The sequence below is a fragment of the Crocodylus siamensis genome, chromosome 3 (genome assembly GCF_052110815.1).
Source record: "Crocodylus siamensis isolate JL-2025a chromosome 3, ASM5211081v1, whole genome shotgun sequence".
Classification (NCBI taxonomy): Eukaryota; Metazoa; Chordata; order Crocodylia; family Crocodylidae; genus Crocodylus; species Crocodylus siamensis.
Window position 1 is genome coordinate 57,217,471 of NC_143397.1, and position 26,726 is coordinate 57,244,196.

Sequence of the window (26,726 nt, forward strand, 5' to 3'; positions counted from 1 at the left end):
CATTCATTTATTGTACATGTATTTGTACATACAGCACTGAACAGAACAAGATCATTGCCATTTTTGTGTGTGACATTAGTACAGTGTTTTATTATTTGGTAATCCACAATGATGCCAAATCAAGAAGTTATAAGACAAAGTATCACCTCAGGAAAATAAATATATTTTTATAAAGGTTTAAGTGAGAAACTACTCTTTAAATTTTGTGCATTTTCTTATTTCTAAATGTCCTTTTCTATCACATCTGATTCCCTGCTACCTGCAATTTCTCATCCATGCAGCAAAATAAACCTCTAGACTAGTATGAAAGTTTTCTTTAGAAGAATTTAAATGTAAGCAGCAATATCTGTGGGCATTTGTAAAGAAAAGGAACTGGAAGTGAAGCACAATATATCACAGTCTTCTGGATTTAGAATAACCAAAGAGATAGAGTGCAAATCACAGGTGGGAGACTAGTTTGTGCATACCGATAATCCAAACGTGCTGCTACATTCAGCTTCCTCTAACTACCTGTTACACTGTACAGTATTTTTGAGGGCAGAGGTTAAAGGGAGCAGTTCACCATCTAGCAAAAGAAAGAGAACTTAAAAGTTCAGTTTACTTCATTCTTCAAGGAGAAAATCCTTTATTAGGTACTGCAGGACAAAGGACTTGCAACTATATGCTGTTTGGAAAATATGCTACTGCTGTAATTTTTCTCACGGTATGGGGCTTTAAGATGCACAGTGGCACTCCAACCCAACTTTTAAACAAAGCTGCATGGAATTTTCATGACATCAAGTGTCTTCTTCAAAGTTATGCAGAGAAAATTGATTTTTGATAGTTATAAACTACATCTACTGCTGCTAGACTGTAGAGGTACTTTTTGTCTCAGTAGTTAAAATTACTGTTGAAAATCTTTTAATATTCTTTTTCTAACAATACTGTATTCTGAAAACTCTAGCTACATGACTAGAGTATAACCCGCTGTTTGAATACTGTTGATAAAAATCAAGGAGCATTACAAATCAGGACCCAGATCCCTGCAAATACACATGCTTATATTTAAGTTTCCTCACTTGAATAGAATCACTGGTTCTAATATCAATGTCACTACTCATGAATAAAATTAAGCAGGTGCATAGGTACAAGACTGTTTTAACACAGCCATAATCTGAGTCAGAAGTTGTTTTTTTGCAAGTACAGGAAATTCATGATAGATTTTTAAAAAAGGACATTCAGTAGTACCTATACTATGCAATTCATTTTTCTATTTTTGACTTAACGGAAATGTTAGGGGGAAATGGGACAGGTTCTGAAATACACTGATGAAGCTCCAGTGTCTTCACATTCTCATCTAACCCTCTGTGGTATTATACATGATACTGCTTTTTTGTCAGACCATATAAAAAAAAACATAATTCAAATTTATCCCTAACTCTTGAAGTAAATTTATGTTAGCTCTCCAGCTAACACTCATTTTCTATTTCTGTCAAAGGGACAAAGATTTTATTTTTTGTATAATTCTGAAAGACAGAACATTAAAAAATTTAAATACCTGGTAGCTGCTACAGAGATTTTTTCTAAGGGAAGTAGGTATCATTAGTGAGCATAAAACGATACAGACTGATTATCATCTAGATTGAAGATTACTGGAGTTAAACTTTCAACCTATTACAGTAAATAAATAAATATGCTTGTGTACTTCACATGAGGGATCCAGTTCATTTATTAAAGAGACTTCATTAGGTGTAAACTTCTGAAATCCACAGGAATAGCAGAAATAAAGAAAAAACAACTAGAGACAACTAGAGAGGCAGCAGGGGGAAGGGGAGGAAGAGCAAGGAAAGCAACAAATTTCAAAATAAAATAATTTATGGTGGGGGAGAACAAATACTGAAGGTGAAAGTATAGGACCTGACCCGCAAAGCTTTATCCATGTGCTTAATTGTATCATGCAATAGTGTTCATATGCTTACCATTTGTAAGAACTGGGCCATAAAAAAGCAAAGTTATGGAGAAAAAAACATAATTGTGTGTAAAGCTGGAAAGGAAAATAGAAAAAGGGAGAAACTCATTTTGAGAAGAGAGCAAATTACGAAAACTTGAACCTCAATTGACAATGCAGCAATTTAGTATTATTTTGAAAGGCACAATGAAAGCTATATATATTTAAATGATAAAAATTGAAGGAGAGCTTCCCTAATCAGTAAAACATGAAAAAGATATCTTTTTGACTTACAAATATATTTTCTTTCAGTTTCCCTTTGTCAGTGCTGGAGTTTTTCTCTATTGCAAAAAGATGTGTACCCTCCTAACAATACTGGATAGAGTAGAGGGCATTTAAAAAAAATTAAATGAAAAGAAATCAAAGACTATCACTAGGAAAAAAGCATACCATTTACTACGTGCACTAGAGCAATGAAACACAACCAAATTATAACATGAAACTGAATATTCATTTGCAAGGAAAAATAAAGAATATACATATTTTTCATGATTTATAAGATCAAATACCAATTTTTTGGAAGAAAGGTGAATAAGCTGTTGTAAGTTTTACCTTGGAATAGTGTAGGTTTCCTTAATATGTAAATCAAGCTTATCAAAGAATATTTAGTTAACAAAAAAAGTAAGAATAATTTTAAGAAGCTTTTAACCAGATTTCTATTTTAAGTAGAATATACACAGATCCCATACTATTATTTCAATGTTACTCACCAGCACTATATAAAATAAATGTTTAACCTTGTTAGTTGTACCTCACTTTTTAAAAGAGAAATAATCTATAGTCTAATTAGAATGCAAAATGCTAGTTTGGTATAAAGGTGGGATTTTTTTATGACAGTAACAACCTTTTAAAGCATTCCAGATAAGCATCTATGAAAGTACATAATTGAGTTACATGTCTATGAAAATCATCTTGGCTTCTACAGATGAGTCACTCTTACGGAAGAAAAAACCCCCTTTTTTTTCTTTTCTTTCTTTCTTTCTTTCTTTTTCTTTTTTTTTTTTAAAGGTATGACCTCAGGGACACCAACTACCCTGAAGGCGAAGGGAGACAGAGCTTAGTGATTATGTACACTACCTCAAGAACGAAAAGACCAGAAATACAGAGTTCTTCAAATTCTTCTTCATAATATTACAAGAGCAAGAGAGCCAAACATTGTGTTAGAGGAGCCCTGTGCAACTGCTAGAAGTGGAGAATTCATTTTTTCCCTCGAAGTCCAAAGCATTAGAAAATCCGAACGCCACCAGAACACTGGTGTCTTATCTAGGATACAGGATAGGTGACAATAAGCTGACACCAGTGATAAGGAGAAGTATCCATTCCTCTAAATTGTTTTTGTTGTACCTTTATAGATAATCATTTGGATGTTGTAATTTTTAAATGCTAATAAATAGGTTCCTATGGCAGTCCATGCTAGATTTGTTATAGATCCTAGTTTGAGTATTTCTTTTCAAACCTCAGTTCCCAGGTACCTCTTTCTTTTAACTGCTGCTCTTAGTTGTAACCTATAATTTAAATATTTATTTCAAATTCTTTTCTCCATAAGGACTCCAAAATATTAGGTTTCACTACTTTTTGCAAGTGGAAAAGAAGTGCATAGAGGCTTTGATCTTTCCAGGCAGCTGAGAAAGTTGAGCTTCTTTAGTAATTCTTAGTAAATGCCTGGAAAGCGTGGCTGTAAGATCATATCCTTAAACCATCCAGCACCATTCCATAACCATTCACTGGCTAGTTTCACCAAAGCTTTTAATCTCTGAACATAAACTGCACCTTTGTGTTTCACTGAGTGAAATGCTATGCACCATCACTAACTTTATAAGTAATATTTTACTCATGGAAATATTCCTTACAAACAAATTCCCAACACTCAGGAAATCAATAAACCCCAGAATTAGAGCGGAAAATTGAAGAGACAGTTACACAATTCTGTGTGTGATTGCTGTCCCCTCTCACAGCTATACATCTTCACATCAACCTAATTCATTTGACACACAGTCTCCCCACAGCTGAGAAAATCCAGCTTCCTTACTAGTTCTTACTAAAAGATTAAATACAAAAACCGTCTATGTTTAAATAATGTTAAGGTTGTGACACGAATCAACAAAAGGCAGGAAATTCAAAGATACGCTAACACTCCATGCTTAATCCACTATTGTTTAACAAAAGGACAAAATGGTATATGGAACTAGAGTCAGCCCTGACTTCATGCTATCTGTGGTCTTGGGTAAACAAGTGTTTACCACAGAAATACTTCATTCACAAATATTGCAGATTCTCTAGTAAACTTTGTTTCACAGTAATGCATAGGCAGTTGTTTAAAACACTTGTCACTTAACTAAAATAAATTAGAATGAAAGAAACCTTTTAGTTTAGTTTACCATCCTACTGACCTGCATTATGGTAAGTCATACAACATTTATGTAAAGATAAAAGCATTATGAAGCAAGTAAACATTTACAGAGTTTCATACATTTAATAGCAGAAAAAATTTAAATATAAACACTTCAACTTTCATGAGCATTTCAAAACTAAACAAAAAGCCTCCCAAAAGTTCCTAAATGAAGCCCTTTCTTAAAAGTTAGGGCTAAAAGCTAAAATATCTTATTTAAAGTAAAATTAAACAGAAACAGTGACTGTGTCTTTTAAAACTGCATATATGTTTTCGTGTTAAAAAACCAAGTTTTTATGTTATTTTTCAGTTATACAGAGCTGGATACATTCATCCTAAACTTTGAAAAAAATGTATTTGGTCATGTACATACATACATATCAACAACATATATAGACAGGCAGTTAAACAATTATTCCAAGATTTAAGACTTGATTTGGTAAGTTTTAAGGGTGAAACGATTTTTACAACAGTTATATACCCCTGAGAAGTTCATAACAAAAGTGCTGACACAGCCTAAACTCTAGCAGTGTAATAAGCAGTACTATATTTCTTTTCTTTTTTTATATAGTTAACAACTGTTAGCATCTGCTGCCTATTTCAATTCCACCTTGGTTTCCTTTTTTGTTTTTCTTTTTGTCTAATATAATTAAACATAAAAAAATTCCTGTGTGACTACAGTGAGAACAGAAAATCTACTAAAACAGTGTTAGAGGTTTGTTGGTGTCCAAATACAGCCCAAGAGAGTCAGATGCCCTCTGCTACACTATATTTTTTAAACTCATCATTCCGTGCAGTCTTCCACCAAATTAAATTCCATGGTGGCAGCATGCCAGGGAAACTAATGTTGCCTATGACTGCATTGTTATGGTTTAGAGGATTTTATTAGTCTTCTGGATTTCAATAGGAAGGCAACCTTTCAGTGCACCATTTTTAGTAACCTTTTTCAATAGAGTGTACATTTTCAGGATTACATATTTTATTTTTTCATTGAATCTTACTGACAAAACTAATTAGGAACATACAAACTGTTTAATTTCACTTTTCATGATATGATTTCTTAGAGTATGTGTAATTATTTCACCCATGCATCCCTCTATTCAGTATTAGTTATGGGTCAACAATTACAATTAGTGCTGATATCTTAATTCTTTCCTGGTGTCTCAGATTGAAGGTATGTTTAGAACAAATTGTGCTGGTAAAATCATGCTGTTTTACTTACTAATGCAATTCCCAGTTTTGGCCATTTGAACTAATAAACAACTACATTTCTGCCACCAACGGACAAAATTTCTTTGAACTACTCACTATCACATCAAGAAAACTTGGCTGAAATTTTCAAAGTAGTCTCAGTGGGTGTATCTACACATGCCACTAAGGTGATGTGATGAACTCCAGCACAATTTGTGCCAGAGTCAGCTACTCCTTGGTGCAGTGTCTGCACATGTGCCTGTGACTGCAGCAGTTTGAGTCAGGTGGGGCAGACGCAGGCTGGCAGCAGGCTTGAAGGGTTAGCCTCAACCTCTGGGTGGCAGTGTTGGGCAACAGAGGGGCTAGCTGGGAGCCAAGAGGGCCAAAACTGCAGAGCTATGTGACTGACACCATGAACCTGCTGCCAGCCCACAGCTACTCCACACTGACTCAAACTGCTGCAGTCCCAGTCCCTGTCCACACGTTTGTTTCTGTGCACTAAATGACTGTCATAAGATAGTACTGTTCTATCCCAACAGTTCTATCTGACAGAAGACTTAATTAATTTACTGCACCTAAAACCAGCACATGTATAGCTGGTGATGCTTTACTGTGGAGCTAATTAGTCAACTGCAGTAAAGTGCATCTGTAGATGTACCCATCATGAATAAAATGTGAATGCTTAACTTCAAAATAGTAAAGTTTTGTGCAATTTCCAAGGCTAGATAAGCCATAGTATTCATGCACTGATTTTACCAATGTATGTTCGAGTGAATATTAATTTAATATTAATATATGAATAGTGTTGACACCCATTTGTAACAACACCTTGCAAAAGAAACAGCCTCTTACCAGCAATATTTTCCCTTCGGAATATTTTCCATACTATGCATTCCACTGACATTCTCTATAATAGGACAAGCCACTTAACAGCAACATGGCATTAAGGCACCAGAATGTTGCTACTAACAGGTGTCAACTGTAATAAATCTACCGTTAGAAGCACCACCAAAAGTTATCTGAAAAGCCCCAAAGATTATTAGATCAACTACACCTATGATGCTAATTTATCATACTACAATTTAAACTAGTGATTCACAAACTTTATAAACTATTAGAAGGAACAATCCAATTTTAACAATTAAGGATGCTTATCTAACCATCCAAGTAACTCCCTGGTTACTGCGTTAAGGGGTAGAGGAGTTTCAAACACAGGAGAGGTTATTGAAACCTAAAACTGCTGTCCTAACAATTCAGAATCTCCATTGTCATTTTACAGCCCAAAGAGAATTCCTCTCCCAAATCTCCCACTACTTCTTTGCACCAAGCCTCTACTTCTCAGTGATGTGCTACAGGGTCTTGTCCCACTGCTGGGCCAAGAATAATCTTTGTATTCAACTTTCAGATAAGCAAAGCAGTGCAAGGCTGGAAAAAAGGGACCCGTTTATGTTTATTAAAAAGACTACCAACCTTGGTATTCTTTATTTTAAAGCCATGGAATGAAGAAAGAAGGAAGTGGAAAGACAATCCTAATCAGGTACCTTAGGACTAATCCTAAAAGCTGTGGGGAAATGAATGGGAAATCTCATTGATATCAATGGATTTAGATACCCGAGTAGGATTTTCAGGCCACATGTAAGTTGTTTTTTCTAAGAGTCTCCCTTCAGGCAGAGTACAAGCACCTCACAACACTGACATGCATTACGAAGTTGTCTAGGTAGGACTTACACATCTTGATCTGGATTACTACAAAACTAAGATGAGAAGACTAAGGATTTTTTCAGTCAAAATATAGGGCAATGAATCTAAGCAGCTCTGTAGTTTTGCAACTTTGCAGCAGGTTTGGACTGGATCTCGTTTTGTGATGTCAAAATTCTGCCCAACTCTCATTAGGTGCCTAAGAGAACGATTTGGATTTTGCCTTACTTTTTGGATCTGAGCCTTAATTCCAAAACCTGGCTCTAGTTTGAGTCAGTGGGTTTCTTTACTACTTGATTGTTTTAAACCATACCATTTGATCTATCATCACTCAAACTCTTGCCATAGAAACCTATAGTTTTTGCAACCTAATCCATCTAAAGAATTAATCTGTAGTTTTTCAAAGCCTAGTTCTGTTGCTCCTGATACTACTAAATTGTCATGGTTTCTATTATTGCACAGCAATATTTTTTTAAAGTAACATAGGATACATACCACTTTTTACATCCTACATTAAGCAATTAAAAAATCTAGTCATAATTGCTTAGTTATGTGCTTAATTCATTTTAAAACACACAGTTTTTTTGGGGTAAGTTGCCATGTGTTCTCCATGATCATTCCAAAGGTACAATTACCATTTACTCCAATCCTATCTCTGTCTGTTAAATCAAATAAGCATGATTTACGTGCAAGCTTGTATATCAACTTTAAAACTTGCAGGAACAAATAATTATATGCATATTGAAAGTATGTTTATACATTAGCTTAGCAATTTTATGGAGTAAAATCCATACCTAAATATTTCCAATAGCTTCATAAAAATCTCATGTAAAGCTACAAGAGATCAATCTTGATACAAGGTAGGAGGGAAAAAAACTGTGTTACATACCATAATCAGTGATCTTACAGGATACCAAATACAGCTCTTTCAGGTTCCGTCCTTCTTTAGCAATAACCTCTACACATCTGGAATACATTTAAAATAAGATTTACAGTTATATGAATGCATTTCATCTTCAATTAATCAGGGCTCACCCATAATTGTAACACTACGGTCAATTCTGAATGCATTACATAACGTTTTCATTCTGGTGAACTCCTCTAAAGCCATTTCAAGAGAATATATTATATTCATACCTTTTAAACTGAAAAGTACAATGATTTATGTGACTCAAGTTAGACATATTTATGATTAATACAAGTCCCGTGATCAAAAGAGCTCTTGATGGGAAAAATATGTTGTATTGAATTTGTTTATATGACTATCACATTAACAGCATCTGAATATACAATATTTAGTAAGGCTGTGTGAAGCTTCAGTCCCTGATTCGATTCGGTGGAGATTCGGCCTAATTCAGTGGTCAAATCTCCAAATCCAAATCAAATCAGAGGATCCTTTAATCTCTCCGAATCAAACTGGAACCCTCTGAATCAATTCAGAGATTTGGACATAGACACAGCTTTAAATGTTTTTCTACATACCTCAAAGTACCAGGTGGCTTGTGAATGCTGCAATGGTGGGGTGGATGGAGTGTCCCACAGGAGTGGGCAGGGGGAGTCTCCAGTACACTCAACATCAGACCTGGAAGTGGACCAGAAGCACTTCCATTCCACTTCCAGGTCTGCTGGGGAGCATATGTGCCCCCTCCCACCCCTCTGGGCTTGGCAACTGGTGCCTCCTGGTTCTGGAGGGGCACCTGGGGTCCCCCCATGGCCAATCACTGAGTTCAGGGGTGCAGAGGGCCCCCCTACATGCTCCCTAGGAGACTGGGAAATGAAACAAAAATACTTCCAGTCCACTTCCGGGTTCACCCCTGAGCATGTGGGTGGCACCCCCGTACTCCTGTGGGATGCTTCATCTGCCCCAGCATCTCAGCATTCATGAGCCATGCCTGGTACCTTGAGGTATGGAGAAAAAACATTTAAAGCTATGTCTATGGCTAATTGCAGATTCTGGGAATCAACATTGAATCTTCAGATTTGGATTTGGCTGAATAAAATCAGGGACAGTGATCTGAATCAACAAATTGAATCACTGTCCCTGATTTGGGCTGAAACCAAATTGAATATGGCCTGTTTCACACACCCTAATGCCTAGCCATAGAGTTTCAGACAAAAGTGTAAGCTGCACTATATCAGTTGCAGAAGACTTTAGAACAGGGACTGGCAACCTATGGCCCCTGAGCTGGATATGGCCAAGCAGAGGAACAGCAGCACAACTGTGTGGCAACCAGGGCAGTGCCATGCTGATTTTGGCATTTCAATCAGCTGCCACTGTGAAACTGTTTTTTTGTGCCCTACAAAGGGATCTGTTGGCCTAGTTGCATCCTCCCTTCCTCCCCCATGGACACTGACCCAGAAAATCAGGCAGTACAGGGCTGCATTGAGCCTCTCATCCCCTCCACACCACTCCTTGCTGCAGAGGGCCACATATGTACAGTGAGAGTAAGGGCAGGAAGCTTGAGCTTTCTGGTGTGGAGTGTGCATGTGCGGTAGGAGAGGGAGATTTGCGGCACGGAGTTGGGCTGCAAAGCTCTGGCCGAGGTTGACAAAATGTTGCTGATCCCTGCTAAAAGAAAATATTAGCCATTTTAAATATGGAAGTAAAATTCACTCTTGCATTTCTGCAGTGATTATTACAGATGTCAATATTAATTAGGTCAGGGAATATCATGAACCATTTGTGCACCACAATGCTGCTATATAAGGTCAGATTTATGAGGATGGAGTCTCAAACTGAGTTTCTGCTTGATTAGCCTGTTTATTACTAAACAGGTTTTTGTCTGTTAATTCACTTTTTCATTTACTCTTGTAAGCAAGGAAAGGAACAAGAAAATGAAAATGTGTCATAAAAACTAGCTGTTTATCATCCAGCATTTAATTATGACTACATCCAGATTTAAGATTCATGAACAAGTTATGTTTACAATTGTGTTATTTATACAGTATCATTCACAAAATGGAGTTACTATAAAATGTATTTTTCATCCTACTAAGTTTAGAACTTATTACTTGTTCATTAGATTAGCTCCTCCAGCCCTATTTCGAAACTAAATATGGATACATTTTTAAAAGCAATTTTTAGCAGGAAAGAGATAGTAGCATTCCTTTTGAGTCAATATGGATCCTTTTTAATTTACAGGTCACTGATGCAATAGGCTGCTATGGCTCCCAAGTCAATCCATCTGCGTTATACAGGATAAAAATAATTCCTAATTTTAAAGTAAAAATATATGTTTTCTAAATCCGTCATAACCTTTTGGGGAAAATAAGCCTATATGCTCAGGAACTTCTAGCACCACCAAAAGAATATTTTCCAATATGAGATCTTACTACTGATGCCAACAATTTGATTTTCTAAAAAAAGACTTGTTCTTAGAAATTATAGTAATAACAGCATCATTTCTTTTCAGTGCTATTAATCCTCTGCCCTCATCCCAGAAGCAAAGAAGCACGGCTCTGTGAAGGTTACTTTCACTTTGATTTCTTCACCATTTTCATGACAGATATCAGGTTACATTTTTAATAAATATTCGATTTATTTTCTAAACTGGGTAAAATTAATACTTGGAAAACTTAAACTGGCAACCAGGTTGAACTGGAGAAAGGAGTCCTGTTTAACTATATTGGACAAAGCAAAAAGAGTGAAAACTTTTTTCCATTGACCCTGACCTGGAGGAAAAGCACTATGGGAGACTGAATAATTCACTCCTCTTACCCTTTTTCAAGCTATGTCTCTTCCAACAAGACTGCAAATATTGATGTCAATTAGCAACCATGGTGTTCATTTTCCCATTGGAGAGATTTGAAGAAAGACTGTTTCATTTCATATTTTCATTCTGTGGAACCATGTTCATCAGGTTACTTTTATACCAGGGGTATCCAACATATAGCTTGAGGGACAGATCTGGCTTGTGGAGATATTTTGCCCAGCCCAAAGGCCTCCCAGAGGATCTGAGAATTAGGGGCAGGACCTGTGACCTAATTTCCAGCAATGGAGCTCCAATGGGCATGTGCATCACCAACAGCGAAGCAAACAGCCGCTGTATTTTGCAAGCTGCAAGGCAACCACTCAGCTGTTCCATGCTGCTGCTTACTCTGCAACCATTGCCAGGTCCTGATAAGGAACCCCACAGTCTGGATCTGGCTCAAGGGAGTAGGTGAGTTTAACATGCCTGTTTTATACAAATCAAATAGTAAACAAGATTCTCACTGATCTCTAAGGCATGTTTACAACTTAGGCACCTGGCCCTAGATAGGTGATCCTAACCAACAGGATTAGGCACCTAGGCTTTTTAGAGAGTGCTAGAGGCATACCAAAGTGCTTCCTAAGGCAGATCCAGATCACCTAGTCACTCAGCAGGGAGGTGCCTACAGCAAGTGAACAGGAACATTCTGTGTAGCAGTGCTCCTTTTTACAGATTATGTATATAACTGCTGGAAGAAAGAGAAATGCATCTGTCACACTCAGACAAGATGCCTACCTGAACAACAATGGTCATAAGGCACCTGCCGTGCAGCCTAAGTAACTGGGTCAGCCACCCAACAAACTTATCAGAGTCTACTACCCACCCTGCCATTTCTCTCTGATTAGTTCTGGGGCTGCTTTGAAGGAGCTCCTCCAGCACCTGAACCTTGCTGCACATCTTGCTGGTCCTCCAGCCTGAGCAGCTCCTACCCTTGTGACTTCTCTGGCTTTCACCCTGGTATTCTTGACCATGTACCCTCAGACTTCAAACTCCAATTTGACCTTGGCTTACTTCTCAGACTTCGGATTCTGGTTACCTGTTGGCTCAATGTTTGGTTTGGACTCCTCAGCCCTGTGGATTTTGGACCTTAACTGCACCTCAACTTGCTTCCTGACCCTCTGATTCTGGTTAGTTCTCTGGCTTGGAGTTTGGGCTCAGACTCTTACCTTTGGATCTCACCCCCACAGCTGGGAATCAGGCCCACCCTCAGGTGCTACCAAGCCATAGTTTGCTCCTGGAATCTTTCAAATTCCTGCCCCTGGTTCTAACTGTTCAACCTGATGCCCCATGTGGACCATGACCATGGTTATAGGCACCAAGAAAAAAAAACAAGTTATGCAGGAACCAGCACTTGCCCAAAAAGACAGAGACCTAGACATCCTGATTTTCTCAGCCTGAGTATGTTTGACTCTACAACTCCTGCTTCTCCGACCATTAGATTATCAGGTGGAGGATAACTTCAACAGGAAGAGTGGAGAAAGTCATCAGGCAGAATGGATTCAAGAGCCTTTGGGCCAAAAGGACATCATGTAAGGGAGAGATATACTCTGTACACCAGCTAGGAAATCTGCTGGGAGTGAAGCTGCCTTTGGTTCAACTCCCTGTTTTCAAAGCTTTTCATGCATTATATCATATTTTCAGTTTTAGCTTTTGTATCCCTGCTATAGCATATGCATAGGTAAAATGAACTTGTAGAGATACAAGAAACCCTTTACGTTTCCTCACACAGATGCTGATCAATTTGTGGAGGATACTAATTTCAAATCTATTTTCATACACAAACTTTGAAAATGAAGAAAATAAAAGTTGTATATTTATTACCTCTACCTTTATTAATCTTTGTTAAATATAGAGTCAAAGAAAAAGGGTAATAGCACAAAATGATATTAACCTTTTCTACAAAGCAAGGATCAAGTTATATTAAATCTCTTGGCTATAATCCATCAAAATTACCCCTATTTGTAGCCATATATATCTTTCAAAACATTAAGTTTATATTCTGATTGATTTGCGCAATTCCTCAGAAAATGTTGAGTAATTTTTTAACATTATTTAGAAGGATTCCTTCTTTCATGCCAGTTTTTTTGGAGGTGAGGGCAGGTAGGGTTTGGGTTTTTTAGTATATTGATTTTTTTAATAGATAGGGAATGTTTATTTCAAAAAGAAAGTTTGAATAGGTTTACTCCATGGATAATGATATTTTCCTCCAAACTAAAAAAATACCCTTGATGTGCAAACACAACTTTAGAAAACAAATTAATTTTATAATCAAAACAATTAATTATTCTGTAACGCTGAGGGCTAAAGGAATAAGGCTAATAGTAGAGCTAAACAAGTAAACAAGGTATCCAAGAACCAATATGGCTAACAATATTATCTTTACTTTGTGACCTCTCTAAAATAAGGTAAACACATTAGAAACATGCAACTCATGAAACCTACCCAAAGAGAAGACACTGTGTTTTGATAGGTATGGGGAGAAACTACTCATTTATGCAACCTGGAGATACTGACTGACAAAATCTTGTGCCATCTTGCAAAATTTTTTCTCCATCTAGCATAAGTTTTATGAAAGCTGTTCTCTGAAAGGCTAATATGCAATTAATTTTTATCACATTTGATTCTAAATGTAGTAAGTTGGTATCATGCACAAGCAAATTTACAGTACAGATGGAAGTCAGGGAAAGGTGAAGAACGGAAGCTGATTTCACAGTATGAAGCCAATCAAACAATATTTCAGAGTAAGACCATAACTAATGTTAATATGAAAAGTGTTACAGTGCTATCTGGAGTTTATGGCAAGTACACTCTGCGCAATATTGTGATGATGAATGGGGTCTCAACATCCCCAAAGTTCAGGGATGTTCACAAGATAACAGGACTAAAATTGCCTCTCGCCAAAACCACTTTAAAAAAAGGTCTTACTATTTCTGGAAAGTCTGACAACTTTCTAAAATGAGAGACTACAACATGCTTAAAATCCCAGCACATCAAGATTAGACAAACCACTGTTAACAAAGCTGGAAATAGTGAGTGATTGTAAGCATGCATATTGTGCTGTTCCTTTGCTCTACCCATCTGCTCTGTACACATGAGCAAGCAGAGTACTGAAATGTGCAAAGATTTGTTCTTACAGAGCTTCTGTACAAACAAGAGTTTCTTCTTGCACTGCAATAGTCTCCCAAAGCAGAAAAATAATACATCATATCCCAAAGTGATTGGGTTACTTTTGGACTTAATTGTTTTGATGAGGCCAACATAAAATTAGATGCAACATTCTTGCACTTGTTTTGTTTTTTGATTTTTTGCTTTTGGCTGCTGCAAACTTACAAGATTAAAAATACTATAAAAATGTACTAATTTAGAAAATGAGCCAACTGATGAGACAAATATTTTTGCTTTTCCTAGGCAACTGATCCCTAAATCCTTTGAGTTAAATGAGGGGTAAAGGTTAATGAATTAAATTGTATACGCTTCAGACTATCAAAGGGATTCAAAAGGGACTCAAGTTATGAAAAATAATTGTCTGTTCTACATACTTACATAGTTTTATGTTTTTGGTCTACTTCTCAAAAGCTTGGAACATGGCATTAGTGACAATTGAAAAGAACTAATGAGGAAATATGACTACAGTGCTTGCAAGAAAAGTGGTCCTAGGAGACCTTGTTACTGTTTGTGATGCACTTCAGGCCCCAGTGAAGCTAATTGGAGTTGCAATACACTGGTTAAGAGATCTCACTTTAAAGGACTGAGTTTCAATCACCTTAAAGGTGTGAAAAGCAATGGTACCATTAGAGACGCATTAATACACTGCTTGATGAGATCCAGAATGAACATCAGAATGTGCACACCAAGTCACTTTTGCATTAATCAACAAAGATATTTCTCTAAGCACAAAAAACAACTTTTTGCTATCCTTTCAAGCATAACCAAGAATAGCACAGTAGTATATTGGGAAGAGAAACAGATTTAGGAATGAACAATGAGATCTAAGTCACAAACTAGGGAGAGAGAATGCTTATGACAGGGATCCCAAAAAGGACTGCTTTAAAAGCAAGATGTAGAAAAAGAGTGGCTGTAGTAACCTGAGCATAAAGTGAATGGGAAAGAGAATTAAATCAGTACCTATGAATAATCTTAGAATTGACTGAGGGGGCGATAGCAATAACACAATCCCATTTCAGTAAAAAAAAAAAGTCCGCCATTGTAGGCAAAGAGTTCAACTATTAGATACTAATGATTGGATATACTCTTAAGAAGTCTACAGTATAAGAGGTAAAATGGGAAATACAGCCAAATTTATATAGTGTCTTATCATCCAGACAGTAAACATTTCCCTTCACTGTCATAGCACACAGTTAAATAAGCAGACATATTTAAATTCAGTACAAAATATGTACTTGTAAATTACTTTTCATTTGAGCATGTAGGAGTGCTCTAAAGAAACAAACACTAATTGTAAAGAAGACAAAGCAGATTAAGATTTGCAATTAGAACTACTAAAGTATATGTGCAAAGCACATTTTGTCAGGACCTGATACACAATATGTCACTAGTTCTGCAAGCTAACAACAATTATCTTACAACAACAATTATCATTAAGTTCTCGGTAGTAAAGTTGAACACTCTGGGAAACTGATGATGCTTGAAAACCAGTTTTATCAAGTAGCTTTATTACTTAAAATAGGGGAAAATTAATACACATTTTGTCACGTTGGAAATAAAGTCACAAAAAATGAACATATTGATTTTTTCAAATCTCTAAAACTAGCAGTGAACGTATAAAGGCTTCTTCAATTTATTCTACCCTGATTGTGTAGAACTCTAGCAACTTAGGGGACAGATAAACAAAGAAAGAAGACCATTAGCTGAGTTTCCCACTCCCCTTGCTGGCATATGTATGTAATTGCACTGAAGGTGGCCTTTGGTACCTCACTCCCTGTAACTGATTGGAGGAACAGATTTAAAGAAAAGAGCTGTGGAAAACAAGTGCCACCCCCCAGCCCCCCCATCTCATATTAAATTAACTCTGGAGAAAAAACTATCAAACTTTTTTTTTTTTAAACACTTGAAATATGGTTTTGAGGCCTTAAGAAGCCATTCATCTATTTTATTCTGGTTTGGTATTCTTACTGCATGCACAAAAATGCTGCAGGGACAAAACAAGGTTGTAGGAGACTGACTGTAGACTGAACTGTGTATAAGTTGAGTGTGGTTTTTATAGTTATTTTAGAAATTATAAAAAAGTAGACTAATAAACAGAACAATACAGTAATTTGAGTTTTTGTAGTTTACTGTTAGTACTACATAGGCTTGCAACAGAGTAATGAAGATTGTATTATGAACCTTTCTCTTTGCATCTCTGGGAAAGTGGCAGCCTAAATCCCAGCTCTTATATTGGTCAGATAGCAGCCTCAGGATAGTCTGATGCCTATTGTATTTCACTAGTGTAATACTGACACGAGAAGGGAAACAAACTCAATTCATCATTAGAGAAATAACATACAGAGTGGCGAGACTATAAAATAAGTGAAATTCAAAAGCAGCTAGCAAAAAGTTAACACTCTCATTATTTACAGATCACTGCCTTATTCAGCAGTGATTAAGATTGGTAATACATGAGAAGGGTTTACAGAACTTCCCTAGGAGACATTTTATGTCATGCAATATTTATAAACACATGCAATATTTTCAGCATATACATCTCATCTAAAAGTCAAGGCTTGACACCCAAAATTGATATTTGAATTATCCGTACAATCTTAAACTCCTTCATTTCCAGTGATAAGTGACAGAGTTTTAAGACACCTCGCTCAACTTAAAACTAAAAAGGATGTAGGCCCAGACTGTAATGACTTTTCAAGGTAAATTTTAGGATCAGTGCATGAAATGATTATGAATTCCCTTCCACAAGGTTGCCTGCCTACTATTTCTATTAGCGATACATTATTTGAGAAAAAGTCTGATGGTACTGCCTAAGCTTTATACGAAATGAAATTACCTCCTTAACTCAGACAAGATGCTAAAAAAAGATACATTTATTCTGAATTGGAAAAGGAGTGCTCCTACGTCATAATCTTAGTAGATTGCCTATTATATTTTACAAATATAGATTTGAAGAACTACCTGGTATTTTATAAATTTCAGTTAACACCAATTATCATACCAAAGTAGTAAATTAATAGTTTTACACAAGATCTTATTATGGAATTATGTGACTAGACAGAAAACCAAAGGATAGGGCTTTTAAGCTACAATTTTGAAACTGTGGCTAATTTTTTCAGATTGTAAACTGTAATTCGACAGTTGCAATGAGATCAAGAGGACAGCAGGTTGCATCCTTGAATCAAAATATCTCTCATACATCAACATTCATAATTAAATCAGTCTGTATTTCCTTTGGAGATGTAACCAGAACTTTTTAACAGAAATGTGAAGAACATGAAAGCTAAAGACTAATTTAACACAATCGGAGCATGGATACCATGCATCTTAAGAGATGCTACAGAAGAGAGAAATTCAACATCACTCCGATCTTGTTTGGGATTCATTCATTTAGCTGTTTATTGAGGTCTGATTTTTAGCAAGGAACTAGAAAGCTGGGAAGTGGTGCCATTTACATTTAATGTAAAAACAAGATGCAGAGCTGTTGTTATCTGTGTACTACTCTCATGTCAGTCTGTTTGTTATCTCATTGGTTTGTGAGTATCTTCACTCTATGTATGTTGGATGTTATAAGGGAATGAACCTCACAGGAACATTTATCCATAATACAACATAATATTTGAACTGAAAAGAAAGACATACATTCAGAATTTAAGGTGGGACAACTGCATAAGGTGGCTGAGAGCATCAACACTGGCAAATAGCTACAGCAGGAACATACATGCTTTCTTTGTCTTCGAAGCAAAGACAATTGTTGCTATACTAAAACCTGGGAAGGGTCCAGGAAACCAGCAAATGAGATGTTGGAGATTGAGATTCCTACAATTAGCTTGCCTTACAATTATCTTGCTAAAAAGGGACGTGAATTTACCAACATAATTGTGAAGCTTCATATTTCTAAGCACCTATTGCCAAAGGAAGTAGCTGCTGTTTTATGAGGAAGAGTAGATGCATATGTTATAGAGAAGATGCACATTGTACTTTTTATAAAGATTTAATTTTTTTTACCCTTTTTAATAAAAATCACTTGAACTGAAAACATTTGGGTGCTCAGTGTACATGAAAGAAATAAAAAAGCAGGATTAGAAGAATTAATTTGATTTTACAAGTTTATTCTTTTATAAACAATTTCTATTCATTGAAGTTTGTGTTTATATTTTGCATTTTCAGTCAAGGTTTGCAGACACATCAATGCATACTGTTGCAGACAAACTTCCAACCTTTTTTCTTTTATCAAAACAATATTAATGTTAGGTGAGAAAGTTATTTTTGGAAATAAGATTATGTTACTTGTCAGTAAGAAGATAATAAAAATGCTTAAGGACTGTGTGCGATTCAAGTTAATAACTTTATCAATTGCTTTTTAGCCAAGTAAGCAAATATTTGCACATTTAGAAATGTTTATTATTATATAAACATATTTATATAAAATTGTGCACTGTACTGTATCTTTTCTTTATATGCTGCGTTTATTGTAACTATACACATTTCTTGAATTGTTCACTGTCTGTTCAAAAATAGCTATTCCTTTTTGAACCCAAGTAACAAAAAACAAAGTATCCTGATATAAAATCTAGATACTGGAAACAGCCAAGCACACTATTCTAGGTTCCATTTCTGGTTCCCTGAAAATTAAAAACAAAAAGATCAAGAATCCTGGAATTAACCATACCATGCTGTATTGGAAAATGACCTTTTTTTAAACAAAGCCATCCTAATCAGTAAAACAGCAAGACCATGAGTCATAATTGTTCTGTGATGAAATATTTCATTTATGGTCAAAGCAGGCTATATATATTTATTTTATTTACAAGTCTTAGCACAAGAATTTTCCGTCCTAACTTTTTTCATTATATTAAATAATGTTATAGTCAGTTCAGGCTTCCCAAGGGAAGGACTATATGATTAGCTATATTATTTCCAAGGCTATGTTATTAGCTTTAGCTTAGACATTTGGCATTCGCTTTAAATAGGGTACTCATAGTTTGAATTGCCAATCAATTGGTACATAAGAACAGTAGGCACATTTTCTTTACTCACCTGGGAGGACAGTAGAAAACTAATGTAGCTAGTGTGGAAGTTTGACAGAAACAATACAGGAAAACATTACATATATTCTATAGGTACAATTTCAGGAAATTGGAACAGAAATAACTACTCAGAAAATAAAAAGTCACTCACTCTTTTTTCAGACAGTTAAGCAACTCACAAGTAGCACTGTTTTTATGAACACAGCAAACACGCTTATCTTTCAACATGCTGTTTGATAGTATTCAAAAATTAATTCAGGATGGATACTGTTCAAAGCCGTTTTGTCAAACATAGTATTCAGTACCATATTATTATTATTGGAAAAGATTCATGGAAAAATATGTGAAATGATATAGGCACATTCCATGCTTTAGTAAGAATATTAGAAAACCTATTATTTGTTGCCAATCACTCATAACAGACTAAACTGTCGATCAGAAATACTGATTCAAGTATGTAGAAAAAGATTGAGCTCTCACTCTTAACTTCTAATGCAGTTTCTAGTTTATACTGGAAACCATGTCTCAAAGTAGCGGTGATGTATTTAATGCTGTTTTGATACATGTTGTTCAATTCGAAGCCCAAAATAGATTATATGTTACTAGCAGAACAGGTATCTTGTTATTTTTTTTGGATGCTTAAGTAACCCAATAATAAGTTCAAATTATTTGGTGGCTAAAATCACCCATCTCCCTAATTACCTGTCAATTTATTTGACAGTATGATATGCAGAGACATTAAAGCTACCTATACACATTCTGGGGAGTGGCAAGGGGTGGAGGGGAGGGGAGTTTTAATTAGAGCAGTTCCCAGAGAGCCACTCTAATTGAAACACTGCAGCATCATGTGCATTAATCCCCTGCATGTTTAAAAATGGCCATGGGACACTAACTGAAGCTCATTTGATGGGCTTTAGTTAAAGCACCCCAGCAGCCATTTTTAAAGTTGAGAGGGTTTACACACGTGATGATGCGGTGATGCTAGAGCATTCTAATTGCAACATGGAGCAGACTCAATTAATCAAGTCTGCTCTGATGTGTTCTAATTAGTATGTGTTGGAGCACATGTATAGGTACATGAGTCTCCTAGCTTGAGTTCCCATTTGCCTTTGTATCTTTAGCATTTATGTGATGTCTAGTGTGCTGGTATCTAAATGCTGAATAATATTATGATGAAATATAAAAATCCAGAACAAATGGTGTTTTCTCTGTTTATTTTCCAAGTCCATTAAGAACCAGGTTAGAACCAGTTTTTTGTTCTCAAGTGTACTGGAAACCATGTCTCAAAGTAGCGGTGATGTATTTAATGCTGTTTTGATACATGTGTTAAGTGCTGGTTACTTCAGCATATACCAACTTCAGTTTTCTTCTGATACTCATTACATTCAGCCTCAGGTATATAAAATGACTATAATCTACAGAAGACCAGTCCTTTCCTAAGAAGAAAAGATTCAGATAGAAAATTCCTTTCCACAGCAGTCATTTGTGAATCTATGATTCCAGGAGCTATAAGACAAGTCCAGCAGAAGCCTAAGGCTTCACAGCAACTTGAAGATATATGGTCTTGGTCACTGGAAATTACAACATCTTCATGTATTTTCTCTTCTTTCTAATCCCGTTTCTGTTTTTGAAGATAAGCTTCAGTGGGCATTATACTCTGAAATTCTGGAGGTACCAGGACATATACAAGCTGTGACATGGAAGGAATTTTCTGTTATAATATTGAAGCTTATTTGAAAAGTATATTGTCAGGTGCTTGAGACATTAAAGAGATCAGTTAGCCATGTTTTACTGGGGCGGGGGGGAGTGGGGTGGAGAGAAGGATCCAGATTCTCATAAGGAACAATTTAGCTTAAGGATAAATTACAAAAGGAATTAATGTATAGATTTCACCCAGTATTAACTTCTAAAAGTAAATTCACTAAATATAATTCAAACATGTCAGCCAGAGGTATAACTAGCAAAACTGGTGCATTAGGCTGAGATAACATAATGCTGGAGAGGGGTGGGTATTGCTCTGAGTGCCAGAGAGGGGGAAAAGGACGTACCTAGCAAGGCAGTGGTCATTGCGGGGAAGGGTCTTACTGGAGATTAAGGCCACATAAAGATGTTCTGTTTCTACCAGGAGACTTGTCATTCTCCCAGTAGAAACAACAAGTGTACAAGCAAGCATTCACACTTTCTCCCAGACCACAAGCTGTAGTTCTAGGAGAAATATAATTTGACTCCAACCACTTAAAAGTAACCCCTGGGAGAGTTTTTCCTAAGAGAATGAACACTTGTACACTTTCCCATGGCTTAATTTCTTCTAGGGACCAGGAGGAGTGGAGCCACAGGGAAAAGGCTCCCATGCCTTTAAAAGCCCATGATCACCCCAGTCTGGAGAAGGCAAGCGGCAGCTGCTCTTGCCCATGGCATAGACTGGGAGGGGAGGGGAGAAGCAGGCAACTATTGCTCCATGCTGGCTTCTCACACACTAGAGTTCCCCAGACTCAGATGCAGGCTTTCCCCTCCTTCTCCATTTGCTTGGCTCCAAGGCACTGGGAGCAGCTTCTCATACTAGAATCCTGGTGTGAACACCAGGCAGGGAGCTTCACCCTGCTGCTCCAGTACGAATGGGAGGACTGGAACAGCCCACAGTTTCCTGAGATTAGGAAAGTCCTCCTGGTCTTGGGAAGGTAGAAGGAGCAAGGAAGACGGTGCAGTTGCAGGCCAAACACCTGTACTGCTCCCTCTCCCAGAATCATTTCTGGTGATGGAAGTTTTCCAATGATAGAAATGAGTATTTGTACATGGCTTCAAACACCATGGAAGTCCCCCACAACACAATTTCCCTATATACTGGTACTTGATGCAGGCTCCCTAAGATTGTCATTCTGGCACCCACTCTCAGTTGGAGCCTGGGGCTGGAGACCTACTTACTGCTCCCCAAGTTATGCTACTAAGTTCAGCCACAACTTACTAGATAATTGCCTCCTTAATCAGGCCAATATAGGACAAATCAAGTTCAATGAAAAATGGTTTTCAGAGCAGTTTCAAGTTTTTAAGAGAGTATGAAGGATACGTTGCACCACTGAGACTAGGTTATACTGTAGAACCTGGCTTGCTATATCCATGTGGCTTGCAACCTGCTAAAATCACCATGAGGTTCTGAATTAAGGATGAGCTGCCTAGTTCTCTGCTGTGGCTTTTACTTTAAAAGGTGCTGCTGCTTTGCTGTGCTGGAACTCATGAGCAGGAGTGTTGGTTTTTCTCCAATTTAAAACCCCCCCCCTCAATTTCTGGTTTAAAAAAAAGTAACCCCAAATCTACATTTTTCCATGATTACAATGAAACACCACTATCTATATCGCTATGTATTAGTGGTGCTTTATTTAAATCATTGAAACAGGTGGATTTGGGGTGGGGGTTTTTTTAAACTAAACATTGGGGATTTTTTTTAAATCAGAGAAAACCAGAATCCCTGCTCATGAGGCATCCCACAAAGCTGACTAGAGAAGTGGTGCCCTTTGAAATAAAAGCCACAGCAAACAACTGGAACACCTCAATGATACCACACAACTGTTTGCTACAGCTATATATACTCCCAGCTAGTTCACATACCCTCATCTTCACAGGGAACTAAGGAATCTGAGCCTGCTAAAAAGCTGGGTTAAATTTTAATTTTCCACTACAGGCAGTTTACATGACATCTGTACTCTTTAATTACACTTTTTGAGGGATTTTATACTCCTTGGAAAGACAGAATACTTTTACATAAGACACTCCACTTTCACAAATAATCAATTAATATCAAACAGGTAGGGTAAAAAAAGCATGAGGTTTATTATCAGCGTTGATTGATAAATTTTAATGTGTTTAATATTAAATACTAATGGTTAATGCAGGAGTACAGTGCTCCTGTGAAAAGAATGATGCTTCAAAAAGCTATCCTGAAATAAACCATAAGTTTACAGCAAGGATCTTGGAATATTGATTTTTTTTTTTTGTTTTAAAAACTATCATTCATACTCTCTAACACCATTGGGCTAGTGATTCAAACCTTTTCAGCCCTCTACAGGTGAGGGGCATCTAACAGCTATCCAAAGATTTATTCAGATCTTCAAAGTCTTCTGTCATAATGCAACTGCATTAAATGAGAACTATGGAGCTGTCATAAATCCTCCCTATTTAACTGTCATCAACTGTGATTTATTCCTCCACGTTGCAAGAGGACTCCATGAACTAAGGACAGCTCTATTAACATTCAGCATGAAAACACATATAGCTACACTAATCCCAAATCTTGATTTGGGGTGGCTTTGCTGGAGGCAAAGGAAATTTCCCTATAGAATATTTCTTCTTAGCCAAGTTACGTTTATCAGTGGCAACCAAATAACTAGAATCGTCAATAGCTCTTATCTTGGCAGTGCTCTAAATCACTGGGTTCGATGGGTAGTTTGTGTGAAAACATTTTGAGTACTGGAAAACGTTCCCCTCCCTGTTGAAATCCTCTGATTTTAGTATCCTTTCAATTTGGGACTACTCATCTCTGAGAAATAAAAGACCAGTAATTATTTTTCTGCTCCTCTTCAGTTTACACATAGGTTATACATGGAAGGGGGTATGGAAAAAGGTACACTGGCTCTGTGAAGAGATGACAGGAGTCAGGCTGATGACGAGGGAGTGCTGTATGGACACCTGACTAAACATCGGGGTCCCCAATAACCCACTTTGACTAGTTCATGTCCGATGTCAGGAGTGCCCTGTGGAAATGCAGGAACCTCCTGATGTACAGACACATGGAAGTCGAGGAAACAGTCTGTGTTAAAATGTTTGTGTGCAAACTCCAGTCCTACTACTGGAAATTGGTGAGAGAGGACAGAGAAGTTGCAGCCAATTCCACCTGGAAAATGGACACTTGGCACAGGCTGTTCAGTCCCCCAAGAAAGGGAGTAGACAGGGATAATGAAGAGGGCAGTGACACAACCAGGCTTGAAGACAGAGACGATGATAGCAGCAGTGTCAGGCTTTAAATGTGGTTTAAATTTGGTTTAAGGTGTGCAAAGAAAAGTTTATGCTAGATGCTGTATATCTAGAACTATTATATATATATTCCCCCCTCAAAAAAGAACACATTTTTGTGACATGATACAATATATCAACTAACATTTTTGAATAACAATTCTATAGATTTACAAAGTCGCTCATACAAATGATGAAGTTTCTAGCTGCTTTTCAGATATATTTGCTGAAAGAGTCTACGTATTGAAATGCAGCACAAGTTTAACTTGTATCAGCAGCACCAAATAATTGAAAAGTCTAGAAACAAAGACTGCAATATCAATATAGTGGGGGGAAAAAACCCTAATTTGCAATTTAAATGGAAAACATGCCATTTTGCTGAGATAACATGCTGACATTCATATTCCAGTTAAAAGTGCCATGGATTCTCTAATGAGCACAAGTACTCAGGTTTCTGTGATACACCCATAACCACAGTTTCTCCTAATGAATAAACAATGTTTAAAAACAATTAAATATTTTTAGTACTTGTCAGAGAGGTTTCATAGCTTGAAATGTAAACCTTCTGTTTTGACATGTTAAAGGTACAGTACAGGCAACAGCAGTGTAACTTAAACACACACTACTCTACTAACAAGCCTAAGGCTTGAACTGGAGGAATCACCACTTAGGAGATGATAGTATTCACTAATGAAAAACTATCACTTGTCAATCACTTCTGTTCTGCCTGCTAAAAATGGCATTACTTGTGATATTTTAAACTTTGTGAAACTGCTATTAACTCATTTTACACATCTCACCACCAATTCTAAACTGGTTATAAATTTTATAGCTACTCTTGTTTCTCAGATTTGAACACCAGTGAAATGCTAGCCGTCGGTTTAGTAATCCAGTTAACCAATCAGTCCCAATATAAGATATTTAGTATCAATAATGGTCTTTTATTGAAAACTAACTTTCTTTTATGTTTAACCCTTACTGATTTATGCAAAGTGATCAGATGATAGCTAAGAACAAATTCACAATTATATGGGGTAGAACTAAAGTATTAATGCTTACCAAGTACAGTAAGAGACAGTTTAAGACCTGCCTCTATACACTGATTCCTTCTATGATTTGGAAAATTTTCTTAGCTTATTAAATCTAAAAGTGGAAGACTAGAATTAAAATAGTTTTTCTCTTCTTAAGTAATAAAAGAATTTATGTCTCATACATAACTAAAAGAACATACAAGAAAGGCAGGTAAAAGTTCACAACCTCTGTTGTTACTCCAATAAATCCATAGAATTCAAGTTTTTACTGAAACATTTTCAAACTATTTAAGTCATCAAATAAATAAAACAAAGATGTTTTGTAAAGATCATAGAACCTAAAAGTCTTTTTTTCTCTTATCATAATCAAATACAGGACAAAAGATCAAAGAAAAAGAATACACTGTCTGGTTAAGATATAACTCTGCTGTAAATTTTGTTTATACGTCAAATGAAATGATTCACCTATGAACTTAATGATTTGTGTAAAACAGCAAAGCCTCAGTCATTTAAATAATTCTTTGTAGGCATCTCTCCCCACCAAGATAAAGGAAAACAGAAGTGGCCACAATTTTTTAAAAGCAGTCATTTAAAGGTCAAAGACCTATAAAGTTGTTGATAAGTTGTCATTAAGAAATCTCAAAAACTACAATACTGAACTTGAAAAAACAGGGAGAGTGGTGTAAATTAGCAACTACTACTATGCTTTGTAATCTAATTTGCAATATGTCATATTATAAAGGACTGGGTGGGGTGAAGTTACATAGGCAAACCGTTTAAAGTTCACAGTTAATATAATGACTAGTATCTAAAAAGAAACATTTTTTTAAACATGAGATGAAAGCAAGCCGTTTACAAAATTCCAGGGCCAGGGAGGGAGGTATACAGCTGTAGAACAAGGCAAACAACGTAGCATAATATATTTACCAAGCAATAATGCAAACTGCAGACACAAGGAAAATACAGTCCCTGGTTTGAAAGTTTTTGAATATTGAGCAAGAAAACAATTAAATTTAGAGAGACTTCTCAATCTTTCTTGAGAGTTGTGTACTTCCATCCTTGTGAACATCATAGAAAAAGGGTTGGAAGCAGCAGTAAAAGATGCCTAAACACAGACCCATGCTAGTACCACTGCTTTTAATACAACCTCCTGAATTTCATTCTGGGCAGGAGACTGGTGAGAATCAACTTTATCTTCAGGGTGGGAACTGCAGTCTAGGGAGGGAAAGACAGAGCAGTGGTGGTTCCTAGAAATAAATCAAAGGGCTTCCAGCAGGTGATCAAAGATTGTCTACCGTTTACAAACATGAAGTGGGAACATAAGGAATTTCATTCCTTTATAGCACTCAGTAAGAGCCAGCAAAAAGCATAATTCCAGACCCTTCTTAAAGGAAGGATGAACTTACCTGTTGGGATCATGCCTGCTCTACATCTTATGCTGACAATACATTATTTCAGAAAGTCATGGTAAACGTCATTCTA

The 26,726-nt window shown here is 36.6% G+C and overlaps 1 protein-coding gene across 1 annotated transcript in view; it reads right to left on the bottom strand.

Annotated features, from left to right (window-relative positions):
• Positions 1-26,726, bottom strand: part of FBXL17 (F-box and leucine rich repeat protein 17) — a 505,276-nt gene that overhangs the window by 163,546 nt on the left and 315,004 nt on the right. Inside the window, exon 7 of the mRNA XM_090038355.1 lies at positions 8,155-8,231. Within this exon, the coding sequence (XP_089894481.1) occupies positions 8,155-8,231 (77 nt within the window). The remainder of the gene's footprint in view (positions 1-8,154; positions 8,232-26,726) is intronic.